Here is an 18,857-nt window from a genome sequence, read left to right as displayed (position 1 = left end):
AATTATCTAATAATCTAATAATTATATATTAATAATATGTAACATAGTAGTACTACTCACTGAGCACCTACTACATGCAGGCATCACCCTAGACTCTAATGGGTTTTACATTCTGAATCCTTTCTACAAGTCTAGAATCAGGTATAAGCATGGTCCTATGATACATACATAATAATACTAGGTATATATTTATGCATATATAATATAAAGTATATATAATATGAAGTCTCATTTTGTACTCCATTCTGACCTTCAACTCACCATGTAGCCCAAGCCAGTCTTGAACTTGGTCTCCCTGCTTCCACCTCCCATTGTTCCACTTTAGAGGTTGGGAGGAATGTAACTGGTTGCCTCAAAATTATAAATAAGCCTACACAATGAGAATTGAACCTGATCTGTTAGGCCCTAAATTCTGAAACTATAACTACTAATATTTTTTAAAGGAAGGAAAATATGAAATACTATTTTAAAGATCCACTTTATGTAACCTTACTAAGTAAAAATATTTTTAAGGGCCAGAGAGATGGCTTTTCACTTAAGGCACTTGCCTGGAAAGCCTACGGACCCAGGTTCAATTCCTCAGTATCCACGTAAGCCAGATGCACATGGTGGCTCATGCATCTGGAGTTTGTTTGCAGTCGCTAGAGGCCCTGACATACCCATATATTCATTCGTATTCATATTCTCTCTTTCTGTGTGTATGTGTGTGTGAGTATAATAAATAAAATAAAATATTAAAATTTTAAGTAAAAGAAAATTCCTGTGATTTCTATATTTGAGTGCCAGGTACACACACTGTACATGCTAAACACAATCTCCATTCACAGATAACCGCAGTACTGATGTAGACTGGAAACAAACACCAGCCCAAAGAAACAACTTTTAAGTACAAGAGACATTTCTTTTTTGAGGTAGAGTTTCACTGTAGTCTATGCTTACCTGGAATTCACTATGTAGTCTCAGGGTGGCTTTGAACTCACAGCAATCCTCTGCCTCCCAAGTGCTGGAATTAAAGGTGTGTGCCACCACGCCCAGCATAAGGGACATTTTTCATTTTGCAAACATACATATTTGGGGGCTGAGGAGTTGCTTCAGTTGTTAAAAGCACTGCTGTGCAAGCGTGACAACTAGAGTTCTGATCCCCAGAGCCCACAATAAGCCAGACACAGTAGCGCATGCATCTGTATCCCTGGACACTGATGAGCAAGAGCCAGGATTATCCCAGAAGCTCACAGGCCAGTTAGTCTGGTGTACACAGTAGTGAACCAGAGAGACCCTGTCTCAAGCAAAGTAGAAAGAGAGGACCAACATCTCAGGGTTGTCCTCTGACCTCTACATGTGCACCATGGTGTGCATGCACCCCTGCACACACATACACAATATGTATTTACATTCATTTTAAAAATATTGTCATCTAATTGACTTTAATATGAAACTAACAACACTTTCTAGTAGCTAATAACATTTTATTCCTCCTGTTTTTTAATTTTCCTTTAAATTAATAATTTTAATTTGGCAGATGGATATTGTTTAGATAGTTTTCCCTCAAATGAAGTACGCAACACATTGAAGACTGCTCAGTGTTCTGTGAGCAGTCATGGCGTACACACCACTCAAATCTCCACCATTAAGTACATAACCAACTGCAAGAGAAACCAGTTTGCTCTTAGAACTGTATGGATGCCCAGCATTGTCCAGTCCTGTCTAATGGAACCTTCTGTGATCATAAAAATGTTTGCATCTTTACTAACCAGTATAGTGGCCACATGTAGCTGTTGAGCACTTGAAATAGGGCTCTAGTGAAACTGAGAGATGGAATGTTTTAAATTTTATTTATTTTTGCATTCTGTAGCTCAGACTTGCTCACTAGTCCAGGCTGGCCTCTAACACATAGCAACCCTCATGCCTCAGGTCTCAAGTACTGGCATTATAGACATGAGCTACCATGCCTAGCTAATGACTTTAAAAATAAATTTTAAGGAGTGGGGAAGGGAAACAACAAAAAAAAATTGCTTAAAGAACCAGAAGTGGTGGTGCACGCCTTTAATCCCAGCACTTGGGAGGCAGAGGTAGGAGGAGTCCTGTGAGTTTGAGACCAGCCTTAGAATACATAGCGAATTTCAGGTCAGCCTGGGCTAGAGTTAAATCCTACTACAAAAAAAGTTGGGGGCTGGAGAGATGGTTCACCGGTTAAGGGGCTTGCCTGTGAAGCCAAAAGACCCAGGTTCAATTCCCCCAGGTAACACATAAAGCCAGTTGCACAAAAGGTGGTGCATGTATCTGGAGTTTGTTTGCAGTAGCTGGAGGCCCTGGTGTGCCCATATTCTCTCTCTCTCTCTGTCTACTTATAAATAAATTAATAAAAATATTTTTTAAAAGCTGGGCGTTAAAAAAAAAAGCCAGGCACTCAGCACTCCCAGCACTCAGGAGGCAGAGGTAGGAGGATCATCATGAGTTCAAGGCCACCCTAAGACTATATAGTGAATTCCAGGTCAGCCTTGGCTAGAGTGAGACCCTACCTCAAAGAGCAAACAAGCAAACAAACAAAAAAAACCCTAATTCTTTGTATACTAACAAATAAAAATTAATTAGGAGGGACTAGAGAGGTAGCTCAGCGGTTAAAGGCATTTACTTGTGAAGCTGGCTGGCTTAGGTGCATTTCCCTTGAACCCATTTAAAGCCAGAAGCACAAAGTGGCACATGCATCTTGAGTTCTTTGGCAGTGGCAAGAGGCCCAGGTATGCCTATGCTATCCTTCCCTCCATGACTCACTCTCTCTCAAAAAAGTAAATAAAAATTGTTTTAAAAAATTAATTAAATGACTAAATGCCACAGAATTGGACAGTGTAAGGATTTTTAAGGAATCCCTCACAGTGTCTGGGCAGGTACTACCAAGTCATCCTTTTTTTTTTTTTTTTGCATGTGAGTGGTACATATAGCACATATGTGAGCATATACATCCATGTGCAGACATGTATATATCTTCCTTGAGACAGAGTTTCTCATTGAACCTGGAACTGCTGTTTATGGTCCAACTGGGGTTACTGGCATGTTATGCCCTGCTTCTTACGTGGATGCCAGAGATCAAATTCAGGCCCTCTTGCTTGTATAGCAGCGCTGTCACCTGCTGAGCCGCCTTCCCAGCCCTACCAGACTATCATTTAGTTTTCTCTTTATAGTCCTCCTTGGGATATGGTTGTTTGGCATGCATTCAACTCAAAGATATGAGACTAAATAAAGCAAAGTAACATAAAACTCCTGGCATCTTTTCTTAGCATTACTGATGTTAAATATGTATTAATTCTCCCCCCGACCTTTTTTTTTGCTCCCAAGGTAGGGTTTCACTCTAGCCCAGGCTGACCTGGAATTCACTCTGTAGTCTCAGGGTGGCCTCAAACCCTCGGTGATCCTCCTACCTCTGCCTCCCAAGTGCTGGGATTAAAGGCGTGCACCACCACGCCCAGCTTTTTCCGACCTTTTTAAAAATTTTGTTTATTTTTATTTATTTGAGAGCGACAGACAGAGAAAGAGGCAGATAGATAGAGAATGGGCACGCCAGGGCCTCCAGCCACTGCAAATGAACTCCAGATGCATATGCCCCCATGTGCATCTGGCTTACGTGGATCCTGGGGAATCGAGCCTTGAACTGGAGTCCTTAGGCTTCACAGGCAAGCACTTAACCACTAAGCCATCTCTCCAGCCCATCTCCCTGACCTTTTTCACCAAAGCAAATGCAAAATGATCTGCAAGCTCTTTTCTAAGTAAGTAGCTCGCTTTCCAGACTGTGGGGCTGTTGAATGGGCAGTGCTGTAGAGGTGGCACCTTCACTCAGAAGACCCACTGAGCCAAGGCTGCCACTGTAGGCAGTGTGCCCACAAGTTCTTCCTCTGCTTTATAAACAGTTACTGACATACTTACTTTCTCTTGAAAAATTTTTCACTATGTTTGTTTCCCTGTGTGTGTTTGTGTCCATTTCATTCAAGTTAACATTTTTTAAATCTTTCTTAGTGATTTAGTGATCATCTTTATTTTCACTCTGTGCATTTATTTTGTCTTTTTTTTTTTTTAAAGCAAGGCCTTAATGAATAGTTCAAGCTGTCCTTACGATCTGCCTGTCTCAGCTTTCCAGCAGATTACAGGTGTCCATCCCCACACAGCTCTCCTTTGCTTGTTTGCCGGTGCTCTCAGATGTCTGTCAGTTCTGTCCTTTCCCATTCTGCCATCTCTTCTCTGACCTCTTCCTCATTACTGTCCCTGCTAGCTTTGGAATTGTTCTGTGGTTCATTTTTGTACTTTATAGAAGTTAGTGCCCTGTTCCTCATTCTTACCCTTTCTTAATTTAATAATGAAAGCATTGGAGAATATGAATTTCCTTCACTCAAGCATTTGCGGTGTTACATGCTTTGCTAGTAGTACTGTCCTCATTGTGGATGTTTAAGTAATGCCCTGTCTTACTATTCCTGTTAAGGCCAAGAGTTTCTTCAAGTCTGTATTTTTGAATTTTCAATTGCTTGGCCTTTTGAACTGAATTTCTCATTCAACTGCATTATGCTAAAACATGACCTGTACAATTTTAAAGAATTTTTCTCTCTTATGAAATTTTATAGGACTTTTTATGCTTTCTACTCAATATTAGCTGAGTATTTTGAAGTTGAATAAGTTCATGGACAGCTGTGGTGGCATATATCTGCAATACCAGAACTCATATGACTAAGGCATGAGGATCATGAGGTTGAGGCCAGCCTGGGCTATATAATGAGGCCCTTTTTATTTATTTTATTTATATGCTATTTATTAAATTGTGCTTATTAATGGTTCTTGCTAGTTTTTGCCTTGATCTATCAGAAAAACATGAAAATTTCCTACTATAATAATTTTATAAACTTCTACTTATGTTAGTTTTTAATGTTTATTACATGTTTGTGGGTGTCAGTTTTGGGAGCAGATAGTTATTTTGCTCTGTTTTGTTTCAGACAAGGTCTTATATTTAGCCCAGGCTGATCTTGGACTCACAAGAGTTCCTCCTTTCTCTGCCTCCTGAAGGCTAGGGCTATAGGAATGTACCACAACACTCATCTAAAACTGATTCTATTTACCCCTTCCATTTCTTTCACCATTTTGTGTTCTAATTTACCAACTGTGTGTGTGTGTGTGTGTGTGTGTGTGTGTGTGTGTGTGTGTGTGTGTTCCCTGGGTATAATCCTCAGCATCACACAAAAAAATCAAAATCAAAAATCAGGCTGGAGAAGATAGCTTAGGGATTAAGGCATTTTTGCCTACAAAACCAAAGGACCTTGGTTCAATTTCCCAGGACCCATGTAAGCTAAATGCACAAGGAGGCGCATGTGTCTGTAGTTTGTTTGCAATGGCTGGAGGCCCTGGTGTGCCCATTTCTCTCCATCCATATCTCTCTCTCTCTCTCTCTCTCTCTCTCTCTCTCTCTCTCTCTCTCTGATAAATAAATTTTGAAAATCTTACCAATCACTGAACTAGCAAGTAGGCAGAGCTGTATTGGTAAGGGACAGAGCTATCAAATGAACATCTCTTCGGACATTTCTCTCAAAGACTCACCATGGGCCCTGTGCTGGCTCTGGAGCTGTGAAGACACAGCCTGCCTTGTCCTCTGCTTTTTTCCTAGTTGGGGTCTAGATCAGGTAGGGAACTTTGCCAGAGGAGGTAGTTAGCCTAGGGGATGATCTGGTTACTTCTGGGCTCTCTTCCCAAAGACCACTTAACTACACCCCAGGCCATACTTCCTTTTGTCCCACCCCACCCCAATATGTCTCTGTTTTTGACAGTCATTTTTCTCTATCTCAGGCTGTTATTTTAGCTTACTCTTTGGGATATTTTTCTCAATATCTAGTATTGTTTCAGTATGGTCATTGCTTTTTAAAATTCAGTAATTAAGGATGTGACTCAGTTAACAGAGTGCTTGCCTGGCATACATGAGCCATTGGTTCTACTCTGTGCACCACATAAACCAGAAGTGGTGGCACTCACCTGTAATCCCAGCACTTAAAATGTAGGAGAAACAGACATCCAAGGCCTTTGGTTGGCTTACATAGCAAGTTTGAGGCCAGGCTGGAATACATAAGACCTTGTCTCAAAAGAAAGAAAGAAAGAAAAGCAACCAGGAATTAATGCTGATCATATAAAAGCTGGTCATAGATTGTTCCATTTCCATACTTCCCAAGTTATTACAATAACTAGATATATCTTTTAATTCCCTTGTGCTTTTTGTAGCTGGTCTGTTTCATAGAATCATGTACTGATACTTTACGTCAGTTTCCATATTTTAAGTGATGAATTTGTGGACTGGAGAGATAGCTCCCTGGTTGGAGGCACTTTCTTTTTTTTTCAAATTTCTTTATTAACAACTTCCATGATTATAAAAAATATTCCAAGGTAATGCCCTCCCTTCCCCCACTTTCCCCTTTGAAACTGTATTCTCCATCATATCCCCTCCCCATCTCAATCAGTCCCTCTTTTATTTAGATGTCATGATTTTTCCCTCCTATTATGATGGTCTTGTGTAGGTAGTGTCAGGCACTGTGAGGTCATGGATAGCCAGGCCATTTTGTGTCTGGGGGAAGCACATTGTAAGGAGTCCTACCCTTCCTTTGGTTCTTAACATACTTTCCGCCACCTCTTCCACATTAGACTCTGAGCCTTGGAAAGTGTGATAGAGATATTGCAATACTGAGCACTCCCGTCATTTCTTTCCAGCACCATGATGCCTTCTGAGTCATCCCAAGGTCAGTGTCATCTGAAAAGAGAAGGTTTTCTACCAAAAGTGAGAGTAGCATTAATATAAGGGTATGAACATTAAGAGAAGTGCTTACTGGACAGTTTGATAAGCATAGTATATACATTTAGCCAGACAGCAGCAGAAATTACACCCCCAGGACTCATGACTACCCCTGTTGTAGGTTTTCAGTATCAGGGATGTATTCCCTCCCATGGAGCAGGCCGCCAGTCCAATTAGAGGGTGATTTGGTTTCCACCATGATAGACATGCCACTATTGCACCCGTTGGCTCATTTGGCCTGGCTGGCCAAATATAAGGCTTGCAATGTCCACTGTTGAGTATCTTCACTGGTTATTTCTTTCTCTCCCATTGAGCTGCATGCAGAATGGCTTCTTCCAGCTTTCTGTCAGCTGGTCTACATGGAGGAGGTCATCATTTCAGTTCCAGCAGGATTTTTCAGTGGCCTTGTAGCCCAAGTATGTGGAGTCTTCAGCAATAGGGTCTTAACATGTATTCCTGGTGGGAAACCAAGGGTCTTGGCAATGGCCTATAATGTTTTGGGGGCATCAGGGACCTCTCTGGGCAACAATTCACTGGAAGGTATCCATCCCATCCCTGGCACTGAAAATTTTCTACCAACAGTCTACAGCTCCTGAGTGTTCCATTGTCCAAAAAAGTAGGTTTCCATATGATTTATTTATATCCTTTTAGATTTTGATAGAGGTACTTTCTTGTAAGCTTCTGGCATAGGTTCGACTCATTAGTAGCCACATAAAAAGCCAGATGCATAAAGTGGCACATGTACCTCTGTCTCTCTCTCTCTCAAATAAATAATAGTTAGATCATATGATTTTCTCTTCCCTCCTCCTCTTCCTCCTACTCCTTCTGAATGCAACTCTGTACGTGCCAGTCAAGACCTCTCCCACCTGCAAGTGGAGAGAAGCACGTCAAGTGCTGGGCCACTCCATCAAAAATGTGTTCCAGCCTTGTGTTTGGGTACAATTCTGACACTGTGGAGAATGGCATGCGGGGACCTTGTTAACAGCTGTAAGCCACAGGGTGAGCTAGAGGAGAGGATTTCTGGGAGGAGGCTGAGTCACTACTGACTCCATTTTTCTTTTGTTAAATTGTTTTGTTTTTTTATGAGAGAGAGAGACAGAGACAGAGACAGAAAATTGGCACACCAGGATCTCCACTCACTGCAATCAAGCTCCAGACACATGCACCAACTTGTGTGTGTGCACCACCGTGTGCTTATGCGCCACTTTGTGCCTGTGTGCAACCTTGAGCTTGCACTACCTTGTGTGTCTGGTTTTTATGTGGGACCTGGGGAGTTGAACATGGATTCCTAGGCTTTGCAGGCAAGCACCTTAACTGTTAAGCCATCTCTCCAGCCCGAGTCCATTTTTCTAACAAAGGGATCAGTGTAGATCTTCTATGGTCTTATCAGTGGAGTAAGAGAAGTAATTGAAAGAGAACAGGTGAAGAAATGACCTGTCCCTTAGTTGGCTGGGCCACTCTGCTTTTGTATCAACTGGTGTGACAATCTTCATAGTGCTGGCCACCATAGCTGCCTGCACCAGCTATAGAGTAGGACAGACGGACATCACTGGGTCCACCACTGTGCATGCCAGCCTGCTGCAACTGGCAGGACCTTCTTCTAAGCCACTCCCCTGCCCTCACCTCTATCTGGGAAGGCCTCTTCAGTCCACACTGAGGTGTTAGTTTTATTGTGCAAGATTTGATCAGGTTACTCCAGGCTGCCTTCTTCTTGCACATGGTGACTCAGGCTGCTTTTCTCTTCTTCACTTTGACTTTTCCTAGAGGAAAAACTCAGCACAATGCCTTTGAAATTTCTTCCATAAGTAATGAACTATCCCTTCCTTCCAGGGCTGAACCCCATTGTTATGGGCCTTTAATCATTTTCAATAGGATCTTGGCCATCAGCTATTCACTTATCTGCTTATAAATGCTTAATGAATGTCTAGGCTACAAGACATGGTATACTTAGCTCTGGACATTCAGAGGTGGCAACCAATGAAGGTAGTCACTGCCCTCAGGGAGCAGAGGACGTGCTGCAGAAGAATCCAGCACAAATAAGTTACCATAGGAAGGATGGAAGCCGCAAGTGTCCTTGGTGGTCTGGAACTCACAAGAGCCCTTTTGCCCAGGCTGGGAAGTCAGGATCGGAGCTGTATCTTGCCCGCCCTCTGGCGGGAAGAGGTGGTGCTGCACAGAGCTGGGATTGTGGGCCACAAACCACCAGCTCCTATGTGAAGAGTGGTGTGGAAAGAGCAGTCGTGATGAGTAGACCAGTTAGGAGCCAGCTACAGTCATCCAGGTGAAAGATGCCAGTGCCTCTGATGAAGATGAGGATGAAGAGATGGTAGAGGTAATAGTGGTAGACATCTTCCCCTGAGATCTGAGTTAAGTGTCATTCTGCATTTTGTGGTCTTGACTTCGGAAGACACTAAGTTCCTTCAAACCATGAAACATGTTTCCTCCTTCTTGAACATTTCCTTGTGCCTTCTCTTCTTGTCTCAGCAAAGGAAAAGGGCATGAAGTTCTGAATCTGGCAGTGTCTAGAATGTCGTGGTAGATGTTCAGTTTCTATTTGTCCCATGGATGTGTGGGTCAATGGTGAATGAAAGTTCTCACCATAGCTGAGACTGTGGCGAGAACTTTATCTACCACCCTGTGTTTCAGGAGTGAAAGGTAAGGATGAGTGCCCCTGTCCCTTTCCATACCTGCAGGAGTCATGATGAGCCTGGTAGTGACGCTCTGTTCCTGCCAAGTCCCGGTGTGATCCTAAAGTGCTTCTCCACAGCCCTCATGGCAGCTGTACTATACTTGAATCCTCTCTGCCGTTTACTGAAACAGACCATGTGCGGCTGTCTGCTGGCCAGGAGGACACGGATCCTGGTGCCTCCCTGCTGCCCCATGAGAATGGCAATGTCCCTGGAGACCTGACTTCATCTTGCACTTGTGTAGAAATAGAGAATGGTGCCCAGGATCACCCTGTCTTCTCACACCAGTTGCAGAGGCAGTGCCAAGGCAAGGCAAGAATATGGGAGAGTCCCAGCATGGTACGCCAAGTGTCCTTCCCAAAGGCATCCTGAGCAGTATCAGTGCAGCCTAACCACATATGCGAGAGCATGCAGAGAGCACTGCTAACCCCAGAGGCTTGCTGGCCTTTCCGTGGAGCTTGAGAACATGGCTGACCCTAGCCTCGAGCCCCATCAAAGTAGAGCTATCCCACATGACCAAAAGTCCTGCCATAAATCACAAGATTATTCACCAGTGTGGCCAAATCTCCTAAAGCGTCATACAGGGCATTCACAAGGCATAAGAAGTCACCTAACAGGAGCCAAAGACTCCGCCAGGCCAGTGTTTTGGTTTGGTTTGGTTTGGTTTTTGAGAAAGGATCGTGATACATAGCAAGGCTGCCATTGAACTCCTGATCCATTCGCCTCTGCCTCCCAGCTTCTGGGGTTACAGGACGTGCTACCACACCTGGCTTAGACCTCTGCTTGGGCAATGTAGAACTCTCCTGCTCGTCCTCAGTTTTCTGACAGTGCCTGTGTATGTATGTGGCAATAGCCCGCCACATCCATAGAGGTCTTGGTGTTGTCAAAAGTTATTTTGCAAGCTAAAGATGAGGAGTAAAATGTGGGCCTTATCACCTTCTAGGGTAGGCCAGTTGGGTGAGTCACGTGTTCCTGTGACTGCCTGCTCCGCTTCTGGCAACTGGGCATGTGACCTCACCTGTGATTTTTATTTTTTATTTTTGGCTTTCCCTTGCCTTGGTTTCTTCATTTATTTATTTATTTTTTGCTAGGTTTTTTTTTTAATTTAATTTATTAGTTTTCTTTTTAGCAAATCAGGCAGTTTGGTACCATTGTTTAGGCTCATCCATGATCAACCCCCTCCCATTGGACCCTCTTTGATGATGTAAATGGGTCGTGCATTGTGGAGTTAGCCCACAGTTATTGGTACAATAAAAGTGTCTGCATATCATGACCCAACATGTGACTCTGACATTCTTTCCACCCTCTCTTCCGCAAAATTTCCCTGAGCCATGTTGGGTTCATTTTTGGTCTGCTTCAGTGCTGAGGTGTTGGGGGCCTCTGAGGCTCTGGCTCTCTGATTTGATAGGAGTTGATTTTTCTCTGTGTTGGTCTCCTTACCCCATGTGCTGATATCTGGTTCATCAGGAAAACATCACCCTTGCTTGTTTCGCCAATTGTCCTTAGTTTCAGTCGGGCCCCTTTTGAGGTATGTTGGGGCAGCTCTCTCCTTAGGATCTGCATCTACCTGAAAAAGAGAAGCAGATTCTTCAACGGAGAGTAAGTTAGCACCCGGAAAATTGAGATAACAATTACTTTTTTGATAGAAAGTTTGATAGGTGTAGGCCCTCTTGTAGCCCATGATTGATGGTAGCTTGATATTGGAGAGTGGGCTTATGTTTAGGTATGGTTCTGACTTGTTTCCCAGCTCTAGCTATGGGTCTCATACCACTGAGGGGATCAGTTAGCCAAATCAAGAGCAGTTGGTTTCCCCCCATGGCTGTGTGCCACTATTGCACTTGTGTGGGCATCACATCAGGTTATTTGTTGCTAATTAGGTTAGACAATGAGTTGCTTGGACAGATATTGGTCATTTCCCCCAGTCACCCATGTAGCACCTTCTGGCACTAGACACACTGACTGTCTGGGGACTGACTCTCTCCTGGCTTCCAGTCATGCCATTCCATTTTACGTGTCAGCTGCGTATGGAGTCTTCAGCAATAGGGTCTTACCACTGGCCTTTGGTGGGTCATCAAGTACTCTGACAGAAGTCTGTCATTGTTTTGGGAAACCTTGTAGGTTTCTCTGATCAAAAGCTCATTGTGGATTGTAGCCCCAAGCTGGAAGTGGGGGTTACAGGTCAGTGCCCACTAAGAAATTGAGGAAAAACATAACTAATATACAAGAGTTAGAGAGGAGAGAGAGAGAGGGGAGAGGAGGAGAGGGAGGGAGGGAAGATGTAGAAGATTTAAGTTAGTCTTGATCCTACCCTCTCCAGTGTCTTGTGGTGGCTTCTTCATTTATTAATGCATTAATTGAGATGCACAAGTTAGGGCAGAAGAGCACATGGACTATAGAAGCACTCAGTGAGTACTGGATACTGTTTATATTGACCTTGAGGAAAAAGTTCCCAGTCTTTAAAAAATCATTATCTTTGGGGGAATTTGTGGGAGAGGTGAAATTTTTCCCTTTAATTTTACATAGTCTTGTGTCTCTTAAACACTGGTGAAATTATGAAATAGCCATATCTCTTCAGAGAATGCATTTTTGGGGGGTGAGTGCTGAGTTAGAGTGGCAGGAAGCACCCCTCTGGGCAAGTGTGGTGTGGTAAGTTTGGGGTGTGGAGATTGCTGGCAGACCTTTGCTACAAATAGCCAGTAGATTTAAAAGGTTGAGAGATGACACATAATTTTCCCAAGTGGCTTCGGAGAACTTTAGAAGTAGGAGACATTGAGTGAGTAATGTTATGACTGGTGTGCGTGCTCTGGTCTCCTTTCCACTGACCTCTGTCTAGCCCTGACTCCTTAAAGACTGTCGATTTGCAAGTACCACCTTGCCAGCACTGAAACACAGCCTGCCTGGAAGGGCTTCATTGGTCTTTTGGAAACTGTTTAAAACTGAATGAAGCCCAAGGACTTTCTGATGTTAGTAAAGCCTTGAGTCTATGCCAGCCACTAATTGTTCTCTGTGCTTTCCTGGGAAGGAGGCTGGATTTGAGACTTGGCTTTGGGTCTTGCCATCTGTGAGCTGACACTTGTCCACATGTGATATGGATTAAGGTTGTTTTTCCAGAGGCTGGGAGATGGCTCAGTCAGTCAGGTGCTTGCCATTCAAGTGTGAGGACCTGGATCTAAATCCCCAGCACCCATGTAAATGTGTGGCGGCCCACTTGTGACCTCAGCACTCAGGAGGAGGAGGAGGAGCCAGGGGTCCCTCAAGACAAGCTGGTCAATAAACTAGCCAAATTCATGAGCTCCAGATTTAGTGAGAGCCCTTGCCCTAGTAAGTAAGGTGGGGAGCAGTGGAGGAAGACACCAACATCAACCTCTGGCCTCCACACACACACATGCCCACATATATATGCACACTCACACATGTGCATGTACATACACACGTTGCATGCATATACGAATGCACATATACACGAGTGAGGGAGAGAGGGAGAGAGGGAGGAAGGAAGGAAGGAAGGAAGGAAGGAAGGAAGGAAGGAAGGAAGGAAGGAAGGAAGGAAGGAAGGAAGGAAGGAAAGCAGGGAGAGAAGAAAGCAGGGAGGGAGAGAGGGAGGATCTTTCCAAAGAGCATCACTTTAATGTTTTGCAGTTTGGGAAAATGTCCAGGTATGGATTTGATGCTGGTGTCTTCTGCTCCTGATAGGATCAAGGCAGGCTAGGTTGATCTTGCTTTTGGACTCCTAAGGCTATCTTCTAGGCTGGCCTCCCTAGCTCAGGCTGGCTACTTATACGAGGGACCCACAGACAGAGAAGCATTGCAAATGGTACTGAGCCCTCTTTTCTCTTTTCCTAGCTTATTTCCAGTGATGCTGATGGAGCCATCCAAAGAGCAGGCAGATTCAGAGTGGAAAACGGCTCTACAGATGAGGTAAGGACACCCGCCCGTGCTGTCATCAAGCACACAATTGTAGCAGTGGACAGGATGTGCTCCTTATGACCACAGAGGACTCCCATAAACAGAGCTCTGGAAAGGGTAACTGGAGGTTTAGGTTTCCAGAGCTTTCTTTGAAGTACTCATGAAGAGAAATGCCATCGCACTGGCATGAAAGGTGCTAGAAATTATACCTTTCCTTCAAGAGATCTGTGGGAGGATTGAGGAGGTGGCTCAGTGGATAGTGCTGCTTGCCTCAAGCATGAGGGCCTGAGACCACCTGAGTTTGATCCCTAGGATCCACAAAACAGCTGGGCATGGCAGTGCACATCTGTAACCCTAGTCCTATGGGAAGCAGAGACTGGTGAACCACTGGGGCTTATGAAAAGTCACAGCTCTGCACACACTTTTAATCCCAGCACTTGGGAGGCAGAGGTAGGAGGATCACTGTGAGTTCGAGACCACCCTGAGACTACATAGTGAATTCCAGGTCAGCCTGAGCTAGAGTGAGACCCTACCTTGAAAAAAAAAAACAAAAAACCAGCTCTGCCTGCATCCAGAGAGAGAGAGATTCCATCTCAAGGAAATCCATGGATGAGCAACTGAGGAAGAGTACTTACCATTCCCCTCTACTCTCTTTCCACACCTGTGAGGGCGTCTGCACATGCACGTGCATACCCTACACATGAAAAAAAATTCTCTCATAAAATCAGGTGACACACACAGGCGTTCTGGTGACAGCAGATCCAAGAAAAGTCCTTTGCTTCTGTTACAACTCCAGTTCCTCCACTTTGCCAGGCCTTTCAGCTTGGCCCTCATATGCAAACAAGTCCAGAGCCTAGAAGAGATGTGCAAAAGACATATGTGACTATAATGTTTATTTATTCATGAAGCCACCAGGAAAGGAGGCCTATACTACTTACTACTCCTTAGGCCCAGACTGTCCTTCTGCCACTTCCTGTGGCAGGCCACAGGGATCACTAAACTTTTCTTTCTTCTGTTTTTTGGGGGTTTAAAAAAATTATTATTATTTTGGTTGGTTGGTTGTTGGTGGTGGTTTTTTGTTTTGTTTTGTTTTTTTCCTCGAGGTGGGGTCTCACTCTAGCCCAGGCTGACCTGGCATTCACTATGTAGTCTCAGAGTGGCCTCGAACTCACGGTGATCCTCCTACCCCTGCCTCCCAAGTGCTGAGATTAAAGGTGTGCGCCACCACGCCCAGCTTCTTTCTTCGTTAAAACTGCCAATGCCTCTGCCCACTCTCTTTGGGTCCAGCCCCAGAACTTCAGAGTATAGTACAGATCAGATGCCTCCATTTCTTTCCTTACTGGCTGCCTCTTAGCAAGGTGGCTCATCACCATACTTCAGTATTCCAGCTTTGTGCTCACACACCTGAGTTCAAGACAAACCTGGACTCAAGTTCTGTCTACCTGCGGCCCCCCAGCCCTGGGCAAGGAACCAAGCCTTATGAGCCTCAGTTTCTCCTTCTGTAAATCAGAAACTGTTTTAGGATGATTAAGAGTACTCAATGCTGGGCTGGAAGGATTGCTTAGTGGTTAAGCACTTGCCTGTGAAGCCTAAGGACCTCGGTTCAAGGCTCAATTCCTCAGGGCCCACGTTAGCCAGATTCACAAGGGGGCGCATGCATCTGGAGTTTACCTGCAGTGGCTGGAGGCCCTGCCATGCCCATTCTCTTTCTGTGTCTCTGTGTAGCACTCAGGAAGTTGAGGTAGGAGGATTGCTATGAATTCAAGGCCAGTTTGGCTACACAGTGAGTTCCAGGTCAGCCTAGGATAGAATGAAGACTTGGTCTAGGAAGATGGCTCAGTGGTTAAAGGCACTTGCTTACAAAGCCTGCCATCTTGAGTTTAATTCTTCGGTACCCACATAAAGCCAGATACACAAAGTGGCCCATGTGTCTAGAATTTGTTTGCAGTGGCAGGAGTCTCTAGTACACCCATTCTTATTCTCTCTCTTCCACCAAAATAAAAATAAATAAATGACTCAGTGAAGTGAACTTGCAAAGCTTTTAGTGTTACACCTGGTGTTAGTAAGCATCCAGTACCTGGTAACTATCTTCATATTGGTTATTGTTGCTATGGTAACCACTGTCATATTTCCAACATTGCTTTTCTAACAATTTCCATGGCTTAACTTGAAAGGCCACACAGCATTTGTGGAATCATTGCTCACCTTATCATTGGACCTTAGTTGCCCAACATGGTAACCCTCTCCATTGGCCAACCCCCTGAAAAAAATGTCCACCAATGACAGCCAGAACAATGTCAGTCTCACACACGGAAGAAGTAAGTTTGTTTCTGACACTTAGAAACAACCTCCCCATGTGGCCCAGGTCCTGAGAGAAGATAATCTTATTATCAAAAACAGGAAGTCTGGTGTGTCCCTGGGCTAAGCCAGGAGCCAGAGAATCAAGTTGTCACTGAACAGGACAGAAATTCTTCTCGTTACTCTCAGTCTTAACTCTCGGGGCAGCCTGGGGGGTTCCTTTACCAGAGAACTCTCCCCAGGCAAAACCCTGAGTTGGTGACTCTTATGCTAGAATGAATTCAAGGAAGAAACAGTGAGGCAGATTTTATTAAAAGGTAGAAAGAAGAGGGTGTTCCTGGAAAGGAAACAAAAGAAAAGCACACCTGGACACTCAGGTTTGGTTACAGTCCAGGAGGACAAAGGAATGACGTAGCCAAATAGGTATGGGGTCATCAAAGGAGGGTGGCAGTTAATTTTGTTTAAAATCGGTATATATAGGGGTTTGGTGGCTCTCGAGTTACATTCCTAAAGGTTGCTGGGAAATCACTTCACATTTTAACATGTTTCAAAGAGTGTAACTTGTAACCAGGTTAAAAGTGAAAAGATTTCTCTTAATAAACAAAGTTGGTACACTGACCCAGGAATGAGGAGATCATTAAAGATTTAAGGTTTTATTTTGGTGAAGTACTTGGTTTTTTCAGTGGTGTTTGAAGTTTGAAATGTCAGTAAAAGCAGAGCAGGGGGAGACCCTCCTTCCTCGCATGTCCTCCTTCCTCTTCCTCCTGGGTCCTCCTTCCTTTTCCTCCTAGGTCCTCTTTCCTTCTATATCCCCCTTCCTATAGCATTACAGTTTTCCCAGTCTTTCTATCCTGCCTCAGTCATTGTTTTTTGCTGCTCGAAAACCAACAGCCACAATCCCAAGTCTCTGCTTGGAAATCCTGAGTGCCAGACATCAGAGAGGCTCATTGTTCTGCCACCCCATTGTGCCAAACTTCAGCCTAACCACAAGGAACAAACAGTCACCCCACTGATGCATACTTCTGACCCTGTTGGGACCTGTGTCTGCAGGAAACCCACATCTCTATGAATGGAGTTTTCATGTGGTGCTGCTGAAATCACCATTCACTTTGTTGTCCAACACCGTTCACCTGGCCATGATGTTATTTGGCCCTGCCATACACCAGGTAGATAGAGAATGGGCGCACCAGGGCCTCCAGCTACTGCAAACGAACTCCAGACGCATGCGCCCCCTTGTGCATCTGGCTTATGTGGGTCCTGAGGAATCGAGCCTTGAACCAATGTCCTTTAAAAAAAACTTTTTTTTAATTTATTTGAGAATGACAGACAGAGAGAGAAAGAGGCAGAGAGAGAGAATGGGCGCATCAGGGCCTCTAGCCACTGCCAACAAACTCCAGATGCATGTGCCCACTTGTGCATCTGGCTTATATGGGTACTGGGGAATCGAGCCTTGAACCTCTGTCCTTAGGCTTCACAGGCAAATGCCTAACCACTAAGCCATCTCTCCAGCCCCTTTCCTTTTATTTTAGAATGATATAAGTTTTTATTGTTCTAGATATATGACTTGAAGTTTGTTTTTTTTTCTCCCATTCCATGGCGTTGCAGTTGAGTTCACATTGCTGCCAGAAATCACCAGACCAAGAGCAGCTTTTGGGAATAAAAGTTTATTTTGGCTTACAGACTGGAGGAGAAGCTCCATGAGGGCAGGGAAAAACAATGGCATGAGCAGAGGGTGGACATCACCCCCTGGCCAACATCAAGTGGACAATAGCAACAGGAGAGTGTGCCAAACACTGGCAAGGGGAAGCTGGCTATAGCACCCATAAGCCCGCCCCCAACAATATAGTGCCTCTAGGAAGTTTTAATTTCCAATTGCCATCAGCTGGGGAACCTTGCATTCAGAACACCAAAGTTTATGGGGGACACCTGGATCAAACCACCACACATGGGTTTGTTTGTTTTTTTTTAATGTTTTGACCATGCCCTGTGAAGCAGAGTCTCTAAATCTAAAACTATCTAGGTTGTTGATGCTAAGAAACCAATGCCCAATCTAAGACTGCATGGTTACTTTATTTTTCTTTATTTTTTTGATCATATTCACCTCCCATTACCTTCTCTTGTGCTCCACCCCCTCTTGCTGAACTCCTTCCCAAATTGCCCCACTTCTACTTTGATGTCTTTTTTAGGTAAGGTTTCATTCCAGCCCAGGCTGACCTGGAATTCACTATGCAGTCTCAGGCTGGCCTCGAACTCATGACGATCCCCTTACCTCTGCCTCCTGTGTGCTGGGATTAACAGCGTGCGCCACTGCACCTGGCCCTTTGATGTCTTTTTTTGACCCACTTAGTTTAATTTGGCTTGCATGCACATTAAACCACCACTTTCTCCCTTCCCAGCAACTATTAACTTCCATTAGCTCCTTAGGGAGAGCAAGGTCACTTTTTATATTTTTCTATTTCCTTAGATGTCAGGTTTGTCTTGTTTCTTTAGACAGTATAACAGTTTTATCATCTGTGACTTCAGTGTGAAGCATTTTGTGATTTTCTCTTGTGGAACTAGGTGGTGCATATAGCAGGTAAGGGGCTGAGGACTGCTGAGGAGCCTCCATTGCCACCTCTTGGAGGGTCACCTCCCCTGAGTGTTCACCAGCCTGAAGGCTCCCTGAGCCCACAGAACTCCATAGGCCTCACAGAGGTTTCATAGGTATGGTTGATTAATTATGGACCACTAATGATGGATTCAGTCCCAGCCTTTCTCTTCTCCCTGGAAGTCGGAAGATAGGGCTGAAAATTCCAAGGCTCTAATCAAGTCTTGGTCTCTGTAGTCCCTAGACACCTTTCTGCCGAGTTCCTACCTTGGTACAAAAGATGCCCCTCTCACCCTTCTCACTCAGGAAATTCTAAGAGCTTGAGGAGGTCTGTGCCAAGAACTGGGGTCAAAACCCAAATATGGAGCTGGGGAGATGGCTCAGTGAGTAAGAGTGCTTGCTGTGCAAACATGAGCTTGATTCCCAGACCCTTTGTAAAAAGCTAGGCACTTCCACATATACCTGTAACATACCTGTAACCCCAGGTCTGAGGGGTGGAAACAGAAGAATCACTGGGGCTTTCTGATCAGCCAGCCTGGATGAAAAGCAGGGAACTCCCCCTTCATGAGAC

General features: G+C 44.4%; 1 protein-coding gene across 6 annotated transcripts in view; it reads left to right on the top strand.

The window, feature by feature from the left end:
* Garnl3 (GTPase activating Rap/RanGAP domain like 3) overlaps positions 1-18,857 on the top strand; it is a 204,984-nt gene that overhangs the window by 86,915 nt on the left and 99,212 nt on the right. For all 6 annotated transcript variants that reach the window (XM_045148042.1, XM_045148062.1, XM_004671646.2 and 3 more), the window contains one exon: positions 13,339-13,413. In XM_045148042.1, coding sequence (XP_045003977.1) covers positions 13,339-13,413 — 75 coding nt within the window. The remainder of the gene's footprint in view (positions 1-13,338; positions 13,414-18,857) is intronic.

This window comes from Jaculus jaculus, chromosome 1 (genome assembly GCF_020740685.1).
Source record: "Jaculus jaculus isolate mJacJac1 chromosome 1, mJacJac1.mat.Y.cur, whole genome shotgun sequence".
In the NCBI taxonomy this organism is placed as follows: Eukaryota; Metazoa; Chordata; class Mammalia; order Rodentia; family Dipodidae; genus Jaculus; species Jaculus jaculus.
The sequence above is the reverse complement of the archived record's forward strand: the minus strand, read 5'-3'. Positions and strand labels throughout refer to the sequence as shown.